The 19,021-nt window shown below is 38.2% G+C and overlaps 2 protein-coding genes across 3 annotated transcripts in view; one reads left to right on the forward strand and one right to left on the reverse strand.

Moving 5' to 3' along the window:
* Positions 1 to 232, reverse strand: part of fhit (fragile histidine triad diadenosine triphosphatase) — a 522,156-nt gene extending 521,924 nt beyond the window's left edge. The window contains exon 1 of one of the 2 annotated variants that reach the window (XM_088636179.1): positions 86 to 232. In XM_088636179.1, the coding sequence (XP_088492305.1) occupies positions 86 to 106 (21 nt within the window). In that variant the 5' untranslated portion in view covers positions 107 to 232. The remainder of the gene's footprint in view (positions 1 to 85) is intronic. The other variant, XM_088636180.1, reaches the window with a different exon arrangement.
* Positions 233 to 18,331: 18,099 nt separating this feature from the next.
* The window catches only part of ptprga (protein tyrosine phosphatase receptor type Ga), a 256,694-nt gene continuing 256,004 nt past the window's right edge, over positions 18,332 to 19,021 (forward strand). The window contains exon 1 of the mRNA XM_088636210.1: positions 18,332 to 18,903. Coding sequence (XP_088492336.1) covers positions 18,816 to 18,903 — 88 coding nt within the window. The 5' untranslated portion in view covers positions 18,332 to 18,815. The remainder of the gene's footprint in view (positions 18,904 to 19,021) is intronic.

Raw genomic sequence — 19,021 nt, forward strand, 5'->3', positions numbered from 1 at the left:
GTAAACAATAATCAAAAAACGGTCATCACAAAATACAGAACACCCCTCCTTCCCCGAGCCCAACCCTACCCACGGCAGTCCTCACCTTAAGACGAAAAATACACATTACAAGAAAGATACACTGTACAATGTGTTTAGTCTTTACTTTCTTTCAGTCTTCGGAATCTGCGTCTTTAAAAGACATGAGCTAAGTGGAGCTACACTAAGCGCTGACGGAGCGAGCTGTTCCCCTGTGCTCTCATTTTTGTTTTGAAAACAAAGTTTTTTTCTCGATCTTTATATGCGAATTGCATTGGGTTGATTCTTACTTATTCACTCCCAGTCGAACTAAACGTGCAGCCGATACAGGCCAGTTACAGTACAAATGGAAAAACGTGGCTGAAACAAAGCAGTGGCTAAATTTCCCCAAGAGTGATTCAATTGTAAAGGGAAGTGGTTGAATAAAGTGCTAGGATAAATTATTTTGTCCAAATTACATTTTGGAGAGGGTCCTTCAATGTTTTTTACGCTTATTATTGTTAACGTAAAATGTAAATTGGGGCGTAGGTAAATGACAGGAAGCTGCGCAGTAGTTGATTTATAATGTATGGAACAGCATGATTCATTATGTCAATCTTTAAAGCTCTCAACAATTATTTTAATGACCTGAAAGTTTTTATTCATCAGTATTCAATGACATTTCTGATTCCAATTAATTGCTCACGTATACTGGAGAATTGTGCTATACAGAATCACCTCTAAACACAATTGCGACTGCCAAATTCAGTTTAGACAGGAAACGTCTGTTTCACTGGCGATTCAATATGAACAAATTTCAGAGTTAGAACAGACTCAAATTGATTATAATATATTTATTATACTTTAAATGTTTGCGTCTAGTTAAACCGAGAACTACTAAGTAAAAATGCATTTTAAAATACCCCCTACGTGGAACAATTATAATCAGTCACTACATAACACATTTACATCGAAATAACCCAGTGCAACCAATGCCCGTCACCTAGATAACAAAGCATGGAAACGTGTTTAAATGCCGGTTTATTAAAAAACCTCACAACTCTCGCATAAATAACTGCAGAAGGTTTATTCACAGCAACAACAAAATAAACATGTCTCCGAAATTTAAAGCTTGCCCCCTTGTGAGACGCAAGCTGAGACACGATACAGAAACTTACCCAACGATCCAACACGTGCACGCCTACAAAACGCACTAAGTCTTGTGGGAAATGAAGTACTAAATTGGCGGGCTATGGTGTCCAGGACACGGAGAATGACTACAAATCCCAGAACATTTTGAGCTTGAATTTTTCAGATTGAAAACCCTTTTCGGCTGTGCGAATGTGTGCTGCTTCTAAAAAATACGAAATATGTTTAAACTATTTAGCTGTGCACAGCGTTTAATAACTTTGTGTAATTCACGTGCCCCAGCCTCCTGGTTTATACTGTAAATTTTATGCCATGCTGTTTTTGGATGTACTATTGTATTGCTCGTTACAGTATATTCTTTCTTGTTGGTCTTTATAGATGTGGAATAATTTTGTGTTGGTACTCTACATTGTTCATACAATATTGTGATGGTGCTAAATATTAAATAGATCAGATATGGAACTAGTATTTGTTAGAACACGTTACGAGTGTTTGGATGTACTGTATATATCAAAGGTTTTACAGAATTGGAAAAACGAGAAGAACCATATGGGTCGCCTTAGCTTCAGGGTCGGCATTGGATAATCTCTAAATTGTAAATTTGGCTATATTATCACACTGAGTAAGGCAAAGTGTACAAATAACCACATTCACGTTTTAATTCGTTACCGAATAAAAAACGATACTTTTTGATTAACCTGCAGTGTTCCAGATAATTCCTCGCACTTACAATATATACAGTAGCCCTATTCATGGCAAGGTGTTTTCATATTGGAGGGGACTCACTCTCACCAACGCTTTAGTACAACTGAATGATGCGCCATATTGTATTAAGAGTTCAACACTAAGCAGATCAGGAAGAGCATTTTAGGTGGCCAAATGTCTAGATTCTAGCTAACGTTAGTACAGGACTCTTATTAACAATGTTTTGCGATTTTGCATGACCACATTGTCTGGTTTGACATCTCATCCAAATGAGGGCATTTCCCTACACAGCATAGTCTGCAGTCACCATACTGGTGCAGCTATTTGGAAATTCTGGTCTAAAGTGTAGAGCGCCACCTACCAGGCTACCAACCCCAATTACAACAGCAATATTACTTTTCTTCAGAGATCTCTTCTCCTGATACTGACCAGGTAGACCTTTGCTTAGCTTCTAAAATCTAACAAGACTAGAAAGTGGTCACACAAGGCAGTGGTTCTCAGTCTTGGCCCAGGTAACCCAAACACCTGCTGGTTTTCATTCTATCCCACCTTAATTTGAAATTGAAGCCTTAATTGATTGCTTCATTTGAATATTTGCATTTTGTTTCTAATCATAAGTTTGGGATTTTATTTTAATTACAACATACAACAGTTAAAGCTCCAACATGTTTAAGAGCTTAACCGTTTTTTAACAAATTTGATTATGTACTGTAATTGAGGGCTCAGCTGGAACAAAAACCAACAGGTGTGTGGGTCACCAGGATCAGGATTGGGAACCACCGATATTAGAAAAAAACCTTTGGCCTCTTCTATAGTATGTTATTTGCTTACTTTTCCCTTTTCTTAACCTGTTTCTGAAAACAGCTGACCAGTATGACTGTTAAATATCCACAACAGATTCCATTAACATAACAAATTGGTAAAATACTTTTAAGTTGCTTCTAATTGCAAATGGTGAAATACAAACAGATTATATTGTGCAAAATCCAATAAATTGTACTTGTGTAACCAGATGCTTTTTTTCATTTTCAAAATGTATACAGTTAGGTCCTCACAACTTTTTGTTCCTTGTGAGTTCTTTTATTTTGTGTGTGTGTTTTTATTTGCTGTTTTGTTTTGTTCTGATTAAGTGTAATATATATATAGTAAACAGACTATTTCACACAACTGTGACCATTCTCTTTTAAAATACACTGAAATAGACATGTTTGTATTTTTGTAAAATGAGGAGTTTCTCAGGGTATTCGGGTTTCCTCCCACAACCCTGTGCCACAGTGTTAGTCTTTAAAAGGCTATGTAGAAGTTCTGTGTTTTGTCCATGGCCCTTTGATGGACTAGAGTCTGGGCCATGGTGAGGGTAATGGTGTTCTTTCAGTACTTCCTTGACCTTTGGCACAACCCTCACCAGAAAAAAGTGCCTTTCTCAATCTGATACTACACAATTTTGTCATGATCAGGATCCCTCCTCTTAAAGGGGTTCCGACGCTTTCGTATTTTAGTTGACTATGTGTACCTGCCACCTGTTTTGCTTCTCATTATTTAAGCCTGGTGATCTCTCTATTCCTGGCTCAGCACTGGGAGATGGACACCCGGAAGCCCGCCTACCAGTGGGTCTAGGAGAAACTGGACGGCGTAGGCTTCATCACGACGTCCTGACCATGTGAGTCCGGGGCTCGGAGCACCTGGCCTTGTTATCCTCTCTTTATTTTCCTGGTTCCCTGTCACTCTTCCGGATCTCGTTCCTAATTTTAACTGTGTTTGTTTAGTCTTTGTTGGATCCCCCAGTTTTGGACTTTGGACTGCGCCACCGGATTCCCCCTTTTGGACTGTCTAGACTTATTTGCCATCACCACGCCCCCCCGAGCACTGGATCACCATAGTCATGCCCCCCTGTCTGTCAACCCTGTCCTTCTCCACTTCCAGATTATACCATCTGCATAGGGTCCTGAACCACGCTTCGCGGGAGCCTGGATCGGCTCCTGTTACAGTTTTTATGCTTTTCCAAACAAACACATCGTATCGTCTGTTCTAATCAAAGCAAAAAACTGACATCAGTCCAAAATACTATATATGCAGTAAATCAGCCAAGTTAGACAAAGGGATCAGCCAAACAAAGCTGTGATACAATAGGAAAGAGCCAAGTTAGCGAGTCATTGAAGATATGATATCAACAAGTCTTATTTAAACAAGGCAATTCTTTGCTGCTTCCTCTTTGTTCACAAGCTGTGCTTTAATCTGCCACAGGTTTTAATTTAGGAATGGCATTGTATGTCAAAAGTCTTGTTTAACTGAGCCATGTCATATCACATCTTTAGGGGAAATATGCCTTTTATTGATAGCTAACCTTAACTTGGTTGACTCATGTTTCTAACTTAGATGTTTTTGCACTTGGGAAATATTTGACCTAATGTAGCAGTGCATCCACACACAGACCAGGCTTAGGAGAACAGCTGCTGTGAACAGAGCACCTGTTTATTTTGTAATCACACAAAGCTCTGGCAAAACATGAATGGTTTGAATGCTTTGTAGTGCCACCCTCTGTCTTATGTTAGGCAGTACACTCGCTCATTGTATGAACCAGATCAGCTTTCCAGATGTGCGTGATCGACGCCTGTTGCTGGCTGAGAATCTGTATGAGGGAGTATTACAGATTGGGACTGGAGGAGTATAGCCCACACGTGCTCTGCTCTGGTCATCTCCAGTCACTAGCCAGGCTCTTTGATGTAGAGTGAGATGTGGACTGCAGCATGTTCAGAGTTGTGGGTCAATAAAGGAACTGTAATGTTTGCCACATGCAGCATAAATCACATATTACCACTTCAGATTTCAGACTGTTTTCAAAACATGCTCTTTAAACTTTAGCATCTGTTTAATTTTGCATGGTGGGTATAGAATTTATCATCATCTTTAACATCATCAGTAAACTACTGCATAGAGGGATCCTTGTGTAAGAACTTCCACGGTTGTCTATTCTCATGCAATTTGCAACTTTGTTTATATATATGCATATGTAAATATATATATAGCAAATAGTTCCCATCAACTTTTTGTATGCTTTTTTTAATTTTTACAAGGAACCCTACTGTGTATTTATTTTCTTTCTTCTCTCTTTCATCCTTTTCTGTTTCTTTTTGTTTTTGTTGTTTTGAGCTTTTGTTTTCAGAGGGAGAGCCACTATATTTTTAGATTTCATTTTCTTCTACAGTATTGAAAAACATGTTTGATCTGTACAGCTGCTGAATGAGCAGCTTGAGGCAGTAAGCAACATTTTTGTTATGTAAAACATGTTTAATGTTCTACAGAATCAAGGTGATTAACAAACTATTGCAAAACACTCAGCTTCGTCAAAGGAAATGCATTGTTTCTTGAGTTTACTTTTCTTCAACACTTTTTAACAATAAAAAAGTTTTTTTTCATACCTATGGCCACCTACACCTACTTGTATAAGAGCCACAACTAAAGTATTTACTGTACATAATAGCAAGTAAAATCAAGTCAATTAAAATTGAACTCTTTTTCACAATTAGCTGAGTCTGTGGCAATATTGTATCCCCAAACTCTTCCATAAAGTAAACAGGATCAACAGTATCCTGTATTAGCTTTGAGAATGGCTGGGGATTTTATTCCACACTCCCACAACCTTTAGTGTAAAGATGTGCCATATATTCTTAGTTTGAAATGTTCTTTACTGGGTTGACGTTGTCAAGTTTCTTTGATAAATTTGAATAATTTACATCAGGTTTCTGTGCAGTCTCATCTGTTCAAGATGTTAACGGTTCTGTTCTTTTGGCCAGTTACCCATCTGATTGTTGTTCTGAAATGATTAAACAGCAATAATATCTTTTGATATGGTGACCAACATTGTTTGGAATATTCGAAATGAATTACTATTAATTTATTATTCATCTTTGATATAACATCCCATAATTAAATCTTTCATGTTTAACTATGCATCTTAAGTTAAACTTTTTTTATACTGAATGTCAATATGGAAACATAAATCTTTCTCATAAGTAATTTATTCAAGCTCTGTTTCCAAAATTATAATTAAAGTTTATATTTTTGCTGCTTGTATGTAATGGTCTGCACATGACTACATTAAATAACATTTGAAGGTATACCCCCATTCTTCAATTGTATTGAAATGTTTTTGGATTTTATTTGCAGCTTTGTGTTTGCTAATCCAGCTGTTTTTGTACCTTCTATAAGACTCACCAGTTCACTAACTATAACAACAAACTAGATCAGTGACATAAATTGTGAGGAGCAGTGATCCTATATATAAGATTTTATAAGTAGTTGCATTTATTATTTAATTATTTATTTTAGTTTTATTTTTCATTAAGTTTGCCTTTTTTCCTTCTTAGTCCCATATGTACATACAATCTTATTGAAAATAATGTGTCAAAAAAGTCAGGTTTGTAGATCTTATTAGGATTTTGTGTGGCCCTATCCCTAATTTTCCATGAATTGACTCCCTCCAACTTGGATTCATCAAACTCAACATGTTGGAAGATCATAAACCCCACTATTACTTGTGCTGCTTACTATGCATAATAAAGTATGCAATATATCACGTACTATTGTTAAAAAAACTCTAACCAGTTAGTTGAGCAAGATTGAACTTTTCTACATCCATTTTGAGGATCCCAATTCCTTGTAAATGATCATCTAGTGTGGTTCTAATTATAGTTACAATTAACAAACACACAACAGATGACTTATTGGTATAATTATGTGGCACAGTTTTGTCACTATGGATAGACATTACATTGGCAAATGTCCACTCAATCAGAACTATAATATACAGTAACTGTTAGAAGAAATTAGTTTATTGCACTTATAAATAACATCTCTTATTTCCTTAAGTACTATTGGTAGAATACCAATATCCTCAGGACCCAGAGATTTGTTAAGGGCATCTATTACCTGTAACACTTCTGGATCTGCTATGCTAATCCTGTCTAATAGGGAACTTTGTCCATCTAAAGCCTGAGATCAAATGTTGATGTGTTTTTCCTTTGTGAAAACCTGAGTGAAATTGTCATTTAATACATCAGGTATTTCTATTTCATAATCTAAGGTTTTCCCATTTTTATCCTGGATGCATTTTCCTTCATCCTGAAAAAAAAACTTTATTTTAGCCTACATTGTAATATTCCTTTCTATCTCTTCCTTGATCTAATATCATTCTCGTGTTTCAAATACATTATATTTAAATGGATCCTGTTTTGAATCATTTTTTAAAGTGCTTTTTTCCCCTCATATTTTTTCGTAGTTTATTAAACCATTTATCATATTAAATGATAAAAATGTCTAGCCTTTAATTTACTTACTCTTGGGGAGGTCTTGTGATTCCATACCCATTTGTTTCCATTCTATTTCACTTACATTCTGTCTCATTCCATTATAGTCCACTTTCCTAGAATTGTAAACCTTTGTTTTGGACTTGTCCAGTCTCAAAGTAAACCTCAACAAGTACAACATGTCGTGGTCATAGCTGGGGTCCCCTTTCATCCCTTGGGTTTTTGTCTTGGAAGAGGTTCCTGTCTTCTGTTGTCTGGGCAGGTGCAGGGGTGAGAATGTGGATATAGTGGTGCTCTTTTAAAAAAGCAGGTTGAAGACATCATTTCTATTTCCTTGTAGAACCTTGGCCCTTCAATGAATGAATGTAACAGAACTTCAGTTTAAACTTTGACAAGATGGCTATGCTCATGGATTCCCTACATTACAGTTCCTAATTTGCTGACTTCAATGTTGTTGTTGATGGTGCTGAAAATCAAACCTTTGACAGAAGTTAGAACCTTGTTTTTACATTTAATATTATGTTTTCATTTGTAGCACATTTGAAGGAACGTCACCAAGGCGTCTTTCTTCTATCTCCTATATTTTCATGGTAAGACCATTACCTTGCCTGAATGATGAAATGTGTTTGTTTCATCAAGATTAGACTGCTGCCAAAGCCTGGATAGATATGGGTTCCAATGTAGTTGTTAGATTGGCTTTTATGGGTAAATAGATAGACATTGGATAGGAGGATGGTGGGGTCATCTGGGATTGGAAATGGTTACTTTTGTTGTTGTATTGCATTTAATTTATGGGAAAATAAATACAAAATTTGTTTGTGAACAAAATTAACCTACCATAATTATTTTGTTCATGGATATTTTCTAAGGTATTAAACTAAAATGTCCAGTTGCACTGGTTCCCAGGAAAATTTAGAGTTGAACCTAGGGTTCCCCTGTTCACTATAATTATTGTAAGGACTTAGTGCATGAGTACAGTCTGGCTTTTAACATTGGATCTACTGATTTAGACCTATTCACTCAGCTGAAGGACCTGCTGCTTACAAATGGGCAACTGATCCCAGAAAATTGCTATACTATTTCACATGATTTTTTCTTATGTTGTGTGTTGCATGTGCTGTACAGCACTTTGAGATAATTGAAATCCTCAATAAATAATCATTAAAATTTGATTATTTATGATATTCTGTCTCTCCATTCTTGCTTAAGAGCTACTATGTGTATTATAATCATTCAAGACACTAAGTATTCCTCTTTGATGTTGGATTTGGTCTTTGATATCCATGACCAATGTTTCTATTTTGTGATGAATTGTATGTGGGCTAAATTCTCCCACCAAATTCTAGCTGTCTAGATTTGAGAGAAAATAGATGTTACCATCAAGGGTCTCATTTAAAAAAAACAAGGTCTGTATTATACATGATAAAAAGTATTCCTATATGCCTGCTTCCTATTCTGCACAGAACAAAATAAAGTTGGTTTAAGTGTATTATGAAGGAATTTCTGAATTGCTGGATTGGAGTAATGAACTAGGTAGAAGCACAAATTAAAGACGGTATTTCAGGTAAAAAGCCCCAGCTTTACACCCCTCCGTAGAGGTGTCATGACATGTGCTGTTGGATATTGTATTGACAGTCACCATCGTCCCCAACCTCCCCCGACTGGGCGCCCAATTAGAACCAACCAACTAGAACGTGTGCATAGCTATGGAAGAGGAAGTTCACGTGAATGTTTGGACACCTGCAATTGTGGAGGTGAGTTGACAGCATTTCAAAGGACAGTGTAGGTGTCTGAAGCACATCACGTTCATTCATGTTGAGCAGGCTCGACTCAAAACAGGCAAAGTAAACTAAGGAAGACTTGGCAATACCAGTCTCTGTTTATTCAAAGCTTTGTATTGCTTACTGCATTTCATAACATCTCCCAGTACAAAAATGACAGTACGAGGGACATAACGCGTTCATTCACTTTCATTCAAAATAAACTAAATAAGGTAAATTTGACAATACCTCAAAGCTTTGTACTATTAAATATTCCATGTACAAAATAGATCGCAGTTAAACAAATATTTATCAGTCGAAATGAGGTGATGAAATAAAAGCTTTATGTCTAAATTGTACCTAGAATATATAAAATATGAATCTACAGTAGCCTAGTGAAATTTTGTTTTTACATGAAATATTATGAGTTTTAAAACTGTAAAAAAAATAATACTAGCACATGAGTAATTATTCTCCATGGTCTCCGCTTTGATAGGCGAAATGTCACCATTCCGTGAGGAAATGGGGGTAATTCCCTTCAGCAGAGTCTGATCTGATGTGGACTTCAGAGAAGAGAGCTTTTAGGGTGCATTGTGGGTGCCCTCAAGTACCCTTTTAAAACACAAATTTAGTAATGGAACACCCTAAGCCCTTGCAGACTTGAGTGGGAACATGCATATGAAGGGCGCAAGACTGCAAGTGTGCATATTGTGACATGGCCCTCTTATTGAGTTGCCAGTTTGCATTATCTAAATCTACTCCCTATGAGTATAATCAGGAGGGAGATGCAGAACTCCAGATGGACAGTCAGTAGGTACTGGCTGAGAAGCACCCCACTTGAAATGAAATGGCCAGTCACCCTCCTGTTATGCGACACCCCTGGAGGTCTTGTCATTGCACCTAGCATTCCAACACAGTTCCCATTTAGCCTATTTATCCAAGCCTATTTAATGCTGCTTCACAGTCTCCCCAGTTCTTCCTGGCTAGAGCTACTCCTACTGTATATTTGCGATTACTTTCTACTTGGTTTTTGGCCTCCTGATCCTGGTCTGTTTTTCAACTACGTCTCCTAGTTTTGGTTTGGTACTTTGATTCACGTTCTGGTTTCGACTCTCGACTTCCTCACGGCTTACAGCATCACTTCTGGTTTTGTACTTTTGCACCAGCTTGTCTACCTTTGGCTTTTGGACCTCGGATTGTTCTATCGACTACGCTTCTGGAGATCGTCCTGGTTTTCTGCATAGGGTCCTCACTACTAATTCGTAACACATGCCTCTCTAAATGTACTCTAAAGGGCCCAGCAACTAAGCTTAAAACTCATTCAGGAGGTGCTGAAGAGATGGTGGCTTCATCCAGTCTCCAGAGAGGTGCTGTAGTGGGTGATGGTTCCTCCTGCTTTGAAAACTAGGATCCTGCAAACCCACAATGGAAACCCTGAAGTGGGCCACTTTGGGGTCGCTAAGACCATCTGGGCTTCTACTAGGATCAAATCAGACAGGATATTTTAGACTGATGCCACCCATCTCAGGTTAAGTAAAGAGACAGCTCACTTCTTTGCTGCCAGTCAGTCAAGAGGTCCAGGACGAAAGTACAGGCAAAACTATGACCTAAAAGCGAAACGGAGGCCCTTCAACCCTCAAGAGGACCAAAGCAGATCAGGAGTCATTGCCCAAACTCAAAGTGGGATAGACCATGCAATATTGTTGAAGTGATGGGTGAGACCAGCTTTTCTCTGTGCTTGCCCTGATGGAACCATCAGGTTGTGTTCCACTGGGACTACCACTGAGTAGAAAGATGTACCCTTTGCCATCTATAATTCTTCCAGTCTGGGTCTCCTCCATCCCAGGCCTCTTATTGTTGGGGATGCTCAACTTCCTCCCCTGTCTCCCCCTACAAAAAGGTGGGTAGACATTTTGATTACTTTACCACATTGGGTATAATGTGAAGCTCCTTTTCACTCTCCTTGACTACAACACACAGCTGTTAAAGATTAAAGGGAATAAAGCCCTGTGAGCTTGCAAGCTTCCTCTGGTGGCTTCTTTCTCCACTCCATGGACACTATGTGAAGGGGAAAAAAGTGAGAAGAATTATATGCTACGGTATAGATAGGCAATCAGAAATCTTCTTTATTAAAAAGTTGCAAACAAGTGTGGCTTTTCAAGAACATGCTCAGCAATGCACAATGTCTAAATGTAGGCAGAATTACTTTAATTGCAGTCAAACCAGCCATTTTAGGAGTTTGAGGCTGTATCAGCGAACACTTTGCAGATATTCTTGACATTACATAGGCACAAAGGCATCTGGTGCACATAGACTCCACATCTCAGGCTTTTATTACAGTTATTAAGTTCAGACATTCAATAAAATTGGGCAAATTGTATGAAGTTTTTTCATCATTTACATAATATTTTTTCTGAGGTGACTGTATGAGTGGTCCCTGTAGCCCTGCCTAAACTAAAGGCAGTGGTCATGGTGGTGGACATGATGTCCCGTGCTTCTAGTTTAGGCAGGTATACTGGACCTCAGTCAATGGATTTCTTTCACATGAAGCCTGAGAAAGAGGTCAGCAGTCTACCAAGGAGTATTTCTTCATTTACTGGGGGAATGAGCTCTTTTCTCCTTAGCATACACCTTCACAAATCTTCAGTATTAATTCCTTATTAATCTTCATCTCACTCTCCCTTCCACTGTGTAGAAATCCCACCAGCCCTTCTCTTCAGTGGGCATATATATCATCTACTGCATATCGAATATAGTGAGAAACTGCCCCCTGGATTCACCTGATCTGATCAAACTCTTTTCTTCAGTGAGAGTCACACTTCTGAGTTACAATCCTCAGAGTCGTGAAAAGACTAATGTTTTGCTCGCTAGGATGGCCTTTTATACCCCGAAAGGAGCACAAAACCCAACTATCACTTATTAAGCTTCCACATGGAGCTACAAAAGAATGTGAAGTGCCTCTCATTAAAGTTCAGTTGCTGATAACTGGCATTTGCCCAATGCACTGGATCCTGTTCTGTCTTGACACTATTTACAGGATCTTCCTCCTGCTCAGATCCACGGTGCCTGTAGGGCTGGACTGCTGCTGTCAAATCTGTGTTGCACAGTGCTTCTACCACAGCTGTCTGCATTGAATTCAGAGGCCCTTTGGATGATAACATGGAGGGGGGTACCACTGATAGAGATGGAATTCAGGAGAAAAATAATAATTATACAAATGATAATGGTTTTATCTTGTTCTGAGTTAGAAAAAATGCTAATTAAATTTTTAAAAATGGCTCACAAAAATGTGAAGCAATTAAGCATAATTAATTCATTGAATAAAGAAAACAAGCAAATATTACATCAGAATAATCTTGCAGTACTAAAAAGATGCATTTGCCACATGTGACATTTATGATGCTTTTGATAGTGGAATGAAAAGTGCTTGTCAGGAAAAAAGCCCCACTGTCACATGCACAACATTCCTCTAAAGACATGATGTCATAAATGGTGTAAAAGCTGTTTGGTTTGATTTCACTGTGTGCAGTCAATGGGGAAGGAGGATATTGATTTACTCTCTTACAAATGTCAGATAAATGATGAGATGCCTGGACATGACAGATTGACTTACAATAAATAAAGTCCCCCTGTGGACACACGTTTTTACATCTTTCAGTGGCATATTACACACAATTACCTTAATATGAATAGTCTAGAGATGCCCCCTAACCTATTACACATTGTAATTTGACTCCTCTAGGAACCCTGCATAACAAGATAAAAAGCATTATACAATTCTTTCCAACAAAAAGTTAAAGGTAAAAACACAACTAAAGACTTGGTGAAGAAAATACTTATACAATGGAAAGATATGCTAAAAACTAAAACTAAAAAAGTACTTTGGCGCGTTCCAGAAAAAATATCAGAGGCCATCCCACAGGCTCTCCCACAAAACCAGTTGCACTGTATTAAACTAAAACTGAATGCAAACACAATAGAATTGGAAATGGTTATTAACAGATGTATTTAATCAAAAAAGGAGAAAATCAGTCAATTGGTATACTAGTTACAATGATCTTACATTTTTTCTCTTACATGCTTTACTTATAAAAATGCCTTTAAGTGGCATCAGTATTCTTTCACATATCTTAAAATGCTATATATAACATTATTATAATCAAAAGCATCACGGGAAACTTATCACTTTCCTATCAGGAAAATGACAAAATCTTTTTTTTAGCAAGTGACAGGTGACACAGCTAAATTAATTTGGCTGATTAACATTTGTCACAACAGGGCTGACCAACAGGGGGTCTCCTGTGAAAGTCACAAGATAGTGTCGCCTGTAGCCTCTCAATGCAATCCAAGTTGCACATCAGTGATGCAATCTTTGCACCAGAATACTGTCTTGTTGGATGTGATCCCTTTCCTCTTGAACAATCTAGACATGTGTGTCCCTGTTCACCGTTCTTCACATGCTTCACATCTTCACAGAGACTGTATGTAAATGAAGCCGTTACTAATACAGTATATGCAGCATGAAGACATGCATTGTCTTGCTGGAATGTTATCCCATCAGGATCAATCCACAGGAGGGGCCAGAGGTGAGGTGCCAAAACTAGGTCAATGTAGCAGTGCAGTCAGGCTGCTATCAATCACTACAAGTGGAGTTCTGTAGCACCTACACCTTCCTGCTGCTCTGCTGGTGAGTACCCCTGAGTTATAGCTCCAATTTACAGTACCAATTGCATTGAAGTGCTTAATAAGCAGACCTTGGTTGTTCCTTTCAGTGTTTTCCTTTCTTGATTTTCACCAGGCTTAATAAAGCATCTCATCACTTCAGCTCACTAATGGGGTGATTCTGGTGCTATGGAGCTGCAGATAGCTACACACAAATGGGATGTGTGTGTTTATGTGTTTATGTATTGCAGATACGATCCTCCTATATCATCATTAATACAATGCGCGGAAACAATAGAAAAATAAAACACAATACCTGGGTATATAATAATTGGAATTAAAATTGAATAAATTATGCTTAAGCTTTAAAATACACTAGGAAGTCCTCAATTAGAATTTTGTGTTCATTGTTGGTCACCAGACTACATAAAAGCCTTAAAAGAAATTAAACAGGAATGATTCCTGGTCTCAAAGAATACTGTAAACAGGCGCCGTCCTTCGGATGAGACGTAAAACCGAGGTCCTGACTCTCTGTGGTCATTAAAAATCCCAGGGCGCTTCTCGAAAAGAGTAGGGGTGTAACCCCGGTGTCCTGGCCAAATTTCCAATTGGCCCTTACCAATCATGGCCTCCTAATAATCCCCTTCTATGAACTGGCTACATCACTCTGCTCTCCTCCCCACTGATAGCTGATGTGTGGTGAGCATTCTGGCGCACTATGGCTGCCGTCGCATCATCCAGGTGGATGCTACACATTGGTGGTGGTGGAGGGGAGTCCCCATTACCTGTAAAGCGCTTTGAGTGGAGTGTCCAGAAAAGCGCTATATAAGTGTAAGCAATTGTTATTATTATTATTATTATTATTATTATTATTATTATTATTATCTCTTTTTTATTGCTATGGGAGCTAATATTTTATGAAGGTCCTGTTCCATTGTGTGATTGTGACTGAAGTGTACAGTGTGGCAGCTGTTTAAGGGACAGGCACTGGAACATTGTTTGGTAAGTTCCATTACTTATTTGAGCAAGCACTGCCACATCCATACATAAACCGTGGCAAGTCTAACCCTCGTTACACAATTTTAATAGTTTCTGTTGTTCATGTCATTTTGCTTTAATTCTCATTCTGAACCCCTTTCCAATTACAGTGATGTCAACAGTCTGCCTAACATATGCTGGTCTCATACAACCGTACAGCATTTACTGATGTCATGGTTATACCGTATGCAGCAGCTTGTTAACAGTTCCCAGTGGTGCAGCATTGTAATGTCAGCAGCTATTGTAATGGTTAACTCCCGGGTCAACATTTTATGCTTCCTTAGTTTCCAACACTACCTCTCATATTGGAACAGTAATTCTCCAAAGAACAGACACCTTCCGCTCCATCATGTTTAAAAAGTATTCTATACAATTTTGATTAGCATTATATTTCCCCTGAAAGGCTGTCCAGGGATCAGTTTCAAAAATGACTTCTTGGTAGGAGTCTGAAAAAAGATAATAAATTTCTGTTGCATCTTTTAGTGTCAGATACAGTGCAATTACATGCCCTTTTCTGAACAGGATCAATCTTCTAAAAGAGAATGAGCTCATTTTTATTTCTGTACTTCTCTAGACATTCATACTATTTTTATTAAAGTTCACCTTTAAGAGGTGATAAATACATTTTAAATTGTTACTATTTTTGCATTTGGCCTTAATTGAAGATAAATACTTATCTTCAATTAATTTCAATGATGTATAGCATAATTGATTGAGTTGTTGTCTTTATTATGCAGATACATTGAGGAGCTCCAGAAAATCTTTTGGTTATACACTAACTTAAAACACATGGAGAGAGTATACTGTAAGTTCATTGCTTTGTTAATTGTGAACCTTTTTATATGAATAAGATAATACCTAAAAATAATAATTGTTTACAGCATTGGAACTTGTATATTGCAATAGAAAACTACTTTCATACCAGATATTTATCACACACATATATATATATACATACTGTATGCAGCCAGCACTCTGATTTGTCACCTTATTCAAACCTATCCCTTTTTAGCTTACATTCGTTGATCACTAAATCTGGAAACGACAACGGACTGTGATTGTTTTCTAGATCACATGACATCCTTGATTCCATCACAGCCCTTTAGCAGGCACACCCTTGTAGCTACGGGAGCTCTCACATCAGGGAAGCCAATCTTAATTAGGGTACTGAAGAGTGCAACATGGCTCACATCAGTGAACGCATAACTCACATAGTCAATGAAAACAATTAATAATTGATTACGAGTCTCCTGTCCTGACTGGTTGCTTGCAGGTCAGCTAGCAGGCATGACTCCACTTGACCTAAAAGGCATTTTGCAATTTGACTTTCTTCTAAATTTTAATAATTTAGAAAATGTTTTCATTTATAGGGTTAAATTATGTAATACCACATGATATATAGTTGTATATAGCTGTTGCCTCTGCATCTCCATATCAGTTCTCACACAGAACAGGGATTATACATTCACTGGCCAAAATATTAGGAACTCCAGTCAAAGGTACTGTCTCTCTGTTGGGGAGTGCATTTCTGGCATGCAGTGCAGTAGAACAGCTTCTATCAATTTCCCTGGCCAGGTTAATTCACAGATCACAGTCCTACTGAAAGCTGGAGGAGCAAATGAGATGTACTTGTACATTTTAATCTCATACACTGCGCCACCCATTACAACTGAAGAAGGAAAAGGAAGGAGCTGCAAATACTTATGAATCTTATGGCTTCATCCTATTTGAACTGTTTTTCCTGCTTGCAGTGGTCCTACACATTAGTTAGTGAGAGTGCCTTTAGTGTTCTGCTATATCTGATCTCTTTCTGCCAATATGGGGTGGATTTTGATTGAAAACTACCTCATCAGAATGTATTGAACCATTAAATAAACTGAGCTCCATATTAAATCCTACCCCACTCAGTACTGAGTTGTGGAGGTATAACTGCTCTTTAGAACAAAATTGCATAACATTTCTTAATCCCTTCATCTGGCTATCCTGACCTTCCCAACGCATGTTAAAACATCTATTTTGTTGTTGTCCTCGCTCCTGTGATTATCTTTTAAATTCTTTACAATTTTTACTTTTCTATTTAAGATAGCAAAGTTTTGTTGCCACAAGTTTTAATGTCACTAGGGTTTTTGTTGTCTAAAAGGAAATGACATCACACTGGTACAGTAACTGCAACTTCAAGAAGACTGCAGGATAAAAATACCCACCCCCACCCAAAAAAGATTTATTTTATCACAGATGGTTATCAGTATTAGAAACAGACCACTTAGCTCGTTTGACCCTTTATGATACAAAACATGACTGTCATTTTGTTCAGGGTTGTCATTACTGCTGAACACACCGCCGTCTCATTTTTATCAGACAAAATCAGATGTTTTCCAGGAACATAGGGCCCTATCATTATTTTACCCTTAGATAAACGTGGGGACGCATCAGATTACTTCTTTTCGAAAAGAACTGAACTAAAACGCTTGAGTCCGGAGGCACGTTATGATAACCTCAACTAACGAAAAGGACCTGGCAGATTAGGGAAAATCGATTAGGATTAAAATAATTAAACGAGTATTAATAAATATTAGTATAGTGAGTTTGAACAGCTCTTTTGAAACTTCTGCCTTCTATCTGTTCTCATCAGATTCTTGACTACATTCCCGAGACAAGAATGAATCTGAATGCGAGTATGAATTAGGGTATTGAAGACTAAGTATTATGCATTTTCAACGTCCGTACCATTGACCATCTTCTTATTAATGGGTTGCTGTCGTTGAACCTCTGAAAGTACCTTGTGAGGATTACTGTTTGTGCAGAAGACGTCTTTGGGTGTCTGTCAGTATTTTAGCAGAAATCAAATACAAGTTTGTGTTTAGAAACCATAATCTTACATATGCTGTCTCCTTAGCGAGACAAATGTCAATAAAATGCTCTAGGACCAGTGACTTCCCACCTAATCGATGAGTTTACGTTTCTATAGTACCGAAAAAAATATACATAATTGCTTCAAGCACTCATTAAATATTTTTACATTATAGCGAATGGATCACGAATAATTCCAAGACACAATTTAATGCCGTACTTCATTTCACCTTTAAAGGTTAATAGCTGAGGAATTACAGAAACGTAATTTAGAGGAGATATTAACCCCCAGTTCTTGAAAAAGTAATGTGTAGTCTAAGCATATATAATTAACCCCCTCCCCTACGCTCAAACACTCCCCTGGAAAACATAGCTGTATTTTTTAATCAATTCACGTTAATGTATAATTTGGTTTAAAGCAAACGGCAGATTAAATTGGAAAGAATAGAAGAAGACAAGGACATTTTTAAGGATCGTACATCTGCCTTATTATTGGCGCTGCGTGAGAGCTGTTGTGTCCTGGTCTCGATCCAAGACTGGTGCACCTTCTGTGTGGAGTCTGGATGGTCACATCGCATGTTCGCTTGGGCTTTCGCCGGGCTGTACTGGTTTTCTTGCTTCCTGAGACATCCTGTCTAGTTTCCCTGACGATTATAAAATGTGCCTGTGTTCCTGGCGTTCATTTCAAGCGCAGCCCTGCCTATTGCCTTAAGTTTCCAAGAATGGCTATGGGCTGTGTCGACCCTTCCCAGGAATACGCGGTTTTCTCGTAATGGATGGGAAAAAATCGGCGTTAACGGCGCTAGGATCCTGAGGAGAGCGATCCTTCCTTCCCTCCCACTCCTCCGTCTTTTTCTCCCAAGCCTGTTTTAAAGTCTCTGCCAGACTCAGGCTCACATGCTACTTCCTGGATGGAAGAATGGAAAGCTTCCAGCTCAGCTCCAACTATTCCTTTTCTGTTTTTGCAAGAGCCGCTCCAGCTCCTCTCTGCATGGACTACTGCTCCTGCTAGTAGACAATTCTTTTATTTTTCTCCCTCCACACCACCCGCGGTACATAAACTAAACAGGGCTTCATCACGACTCCTTTGCCCGTCATGAATTTCCGTGAGGATATGAAGAAGCTGTTTGCATGAAGGAGATTTTGAGCAAGTAGGACTGTCTTTGCCATTGTAACTTCAAGAATTCCTCGAAACAGAAGCTAGCATTTGTTGCTGCCGAGTTACATCTGGCCCCGCGGTTTTGCCTCAGTAACTTGTTTTTTCTCTTATTCGTTTGCCTTTGCTCTTTTTTGCACGTTTAACTTTTGTCAGTAGTTGGCTTTTGTTGCTCTCGATGTGTATTGTGACATGCGGAGGCTACTGGAATCGTGTCGCTGGTGGATCTTTTCTTTGATTTTGTCTGCCTCTGTGCTTTTCTGGGCCGACTGTCATCCTGGTAAGTAAAATACTGGCGCACACCACAAGTTTTTGATTTTTAGTTTTCTTTTAAAATTTTGATGTAGTATTTTTCTAAAGTGAAATTATACATTGTGCAAAAACACAACAGACAACAG

Source organism: Lepisosteus platostomus, chromosome 6 (genome assembly GCF_059453375.1).
Source record: "Lepisosteus platostomus isolate fLepPlt1 chromosome 6, fLepPlt1.hap1, whole genome shotgun sequence".
NCBI lineage: Eukaryota > Metazoa > Chordata > Actinopteri > Semionotiformes > Lepisosteidae > Lepisosteus > Lepisosteus platostomus.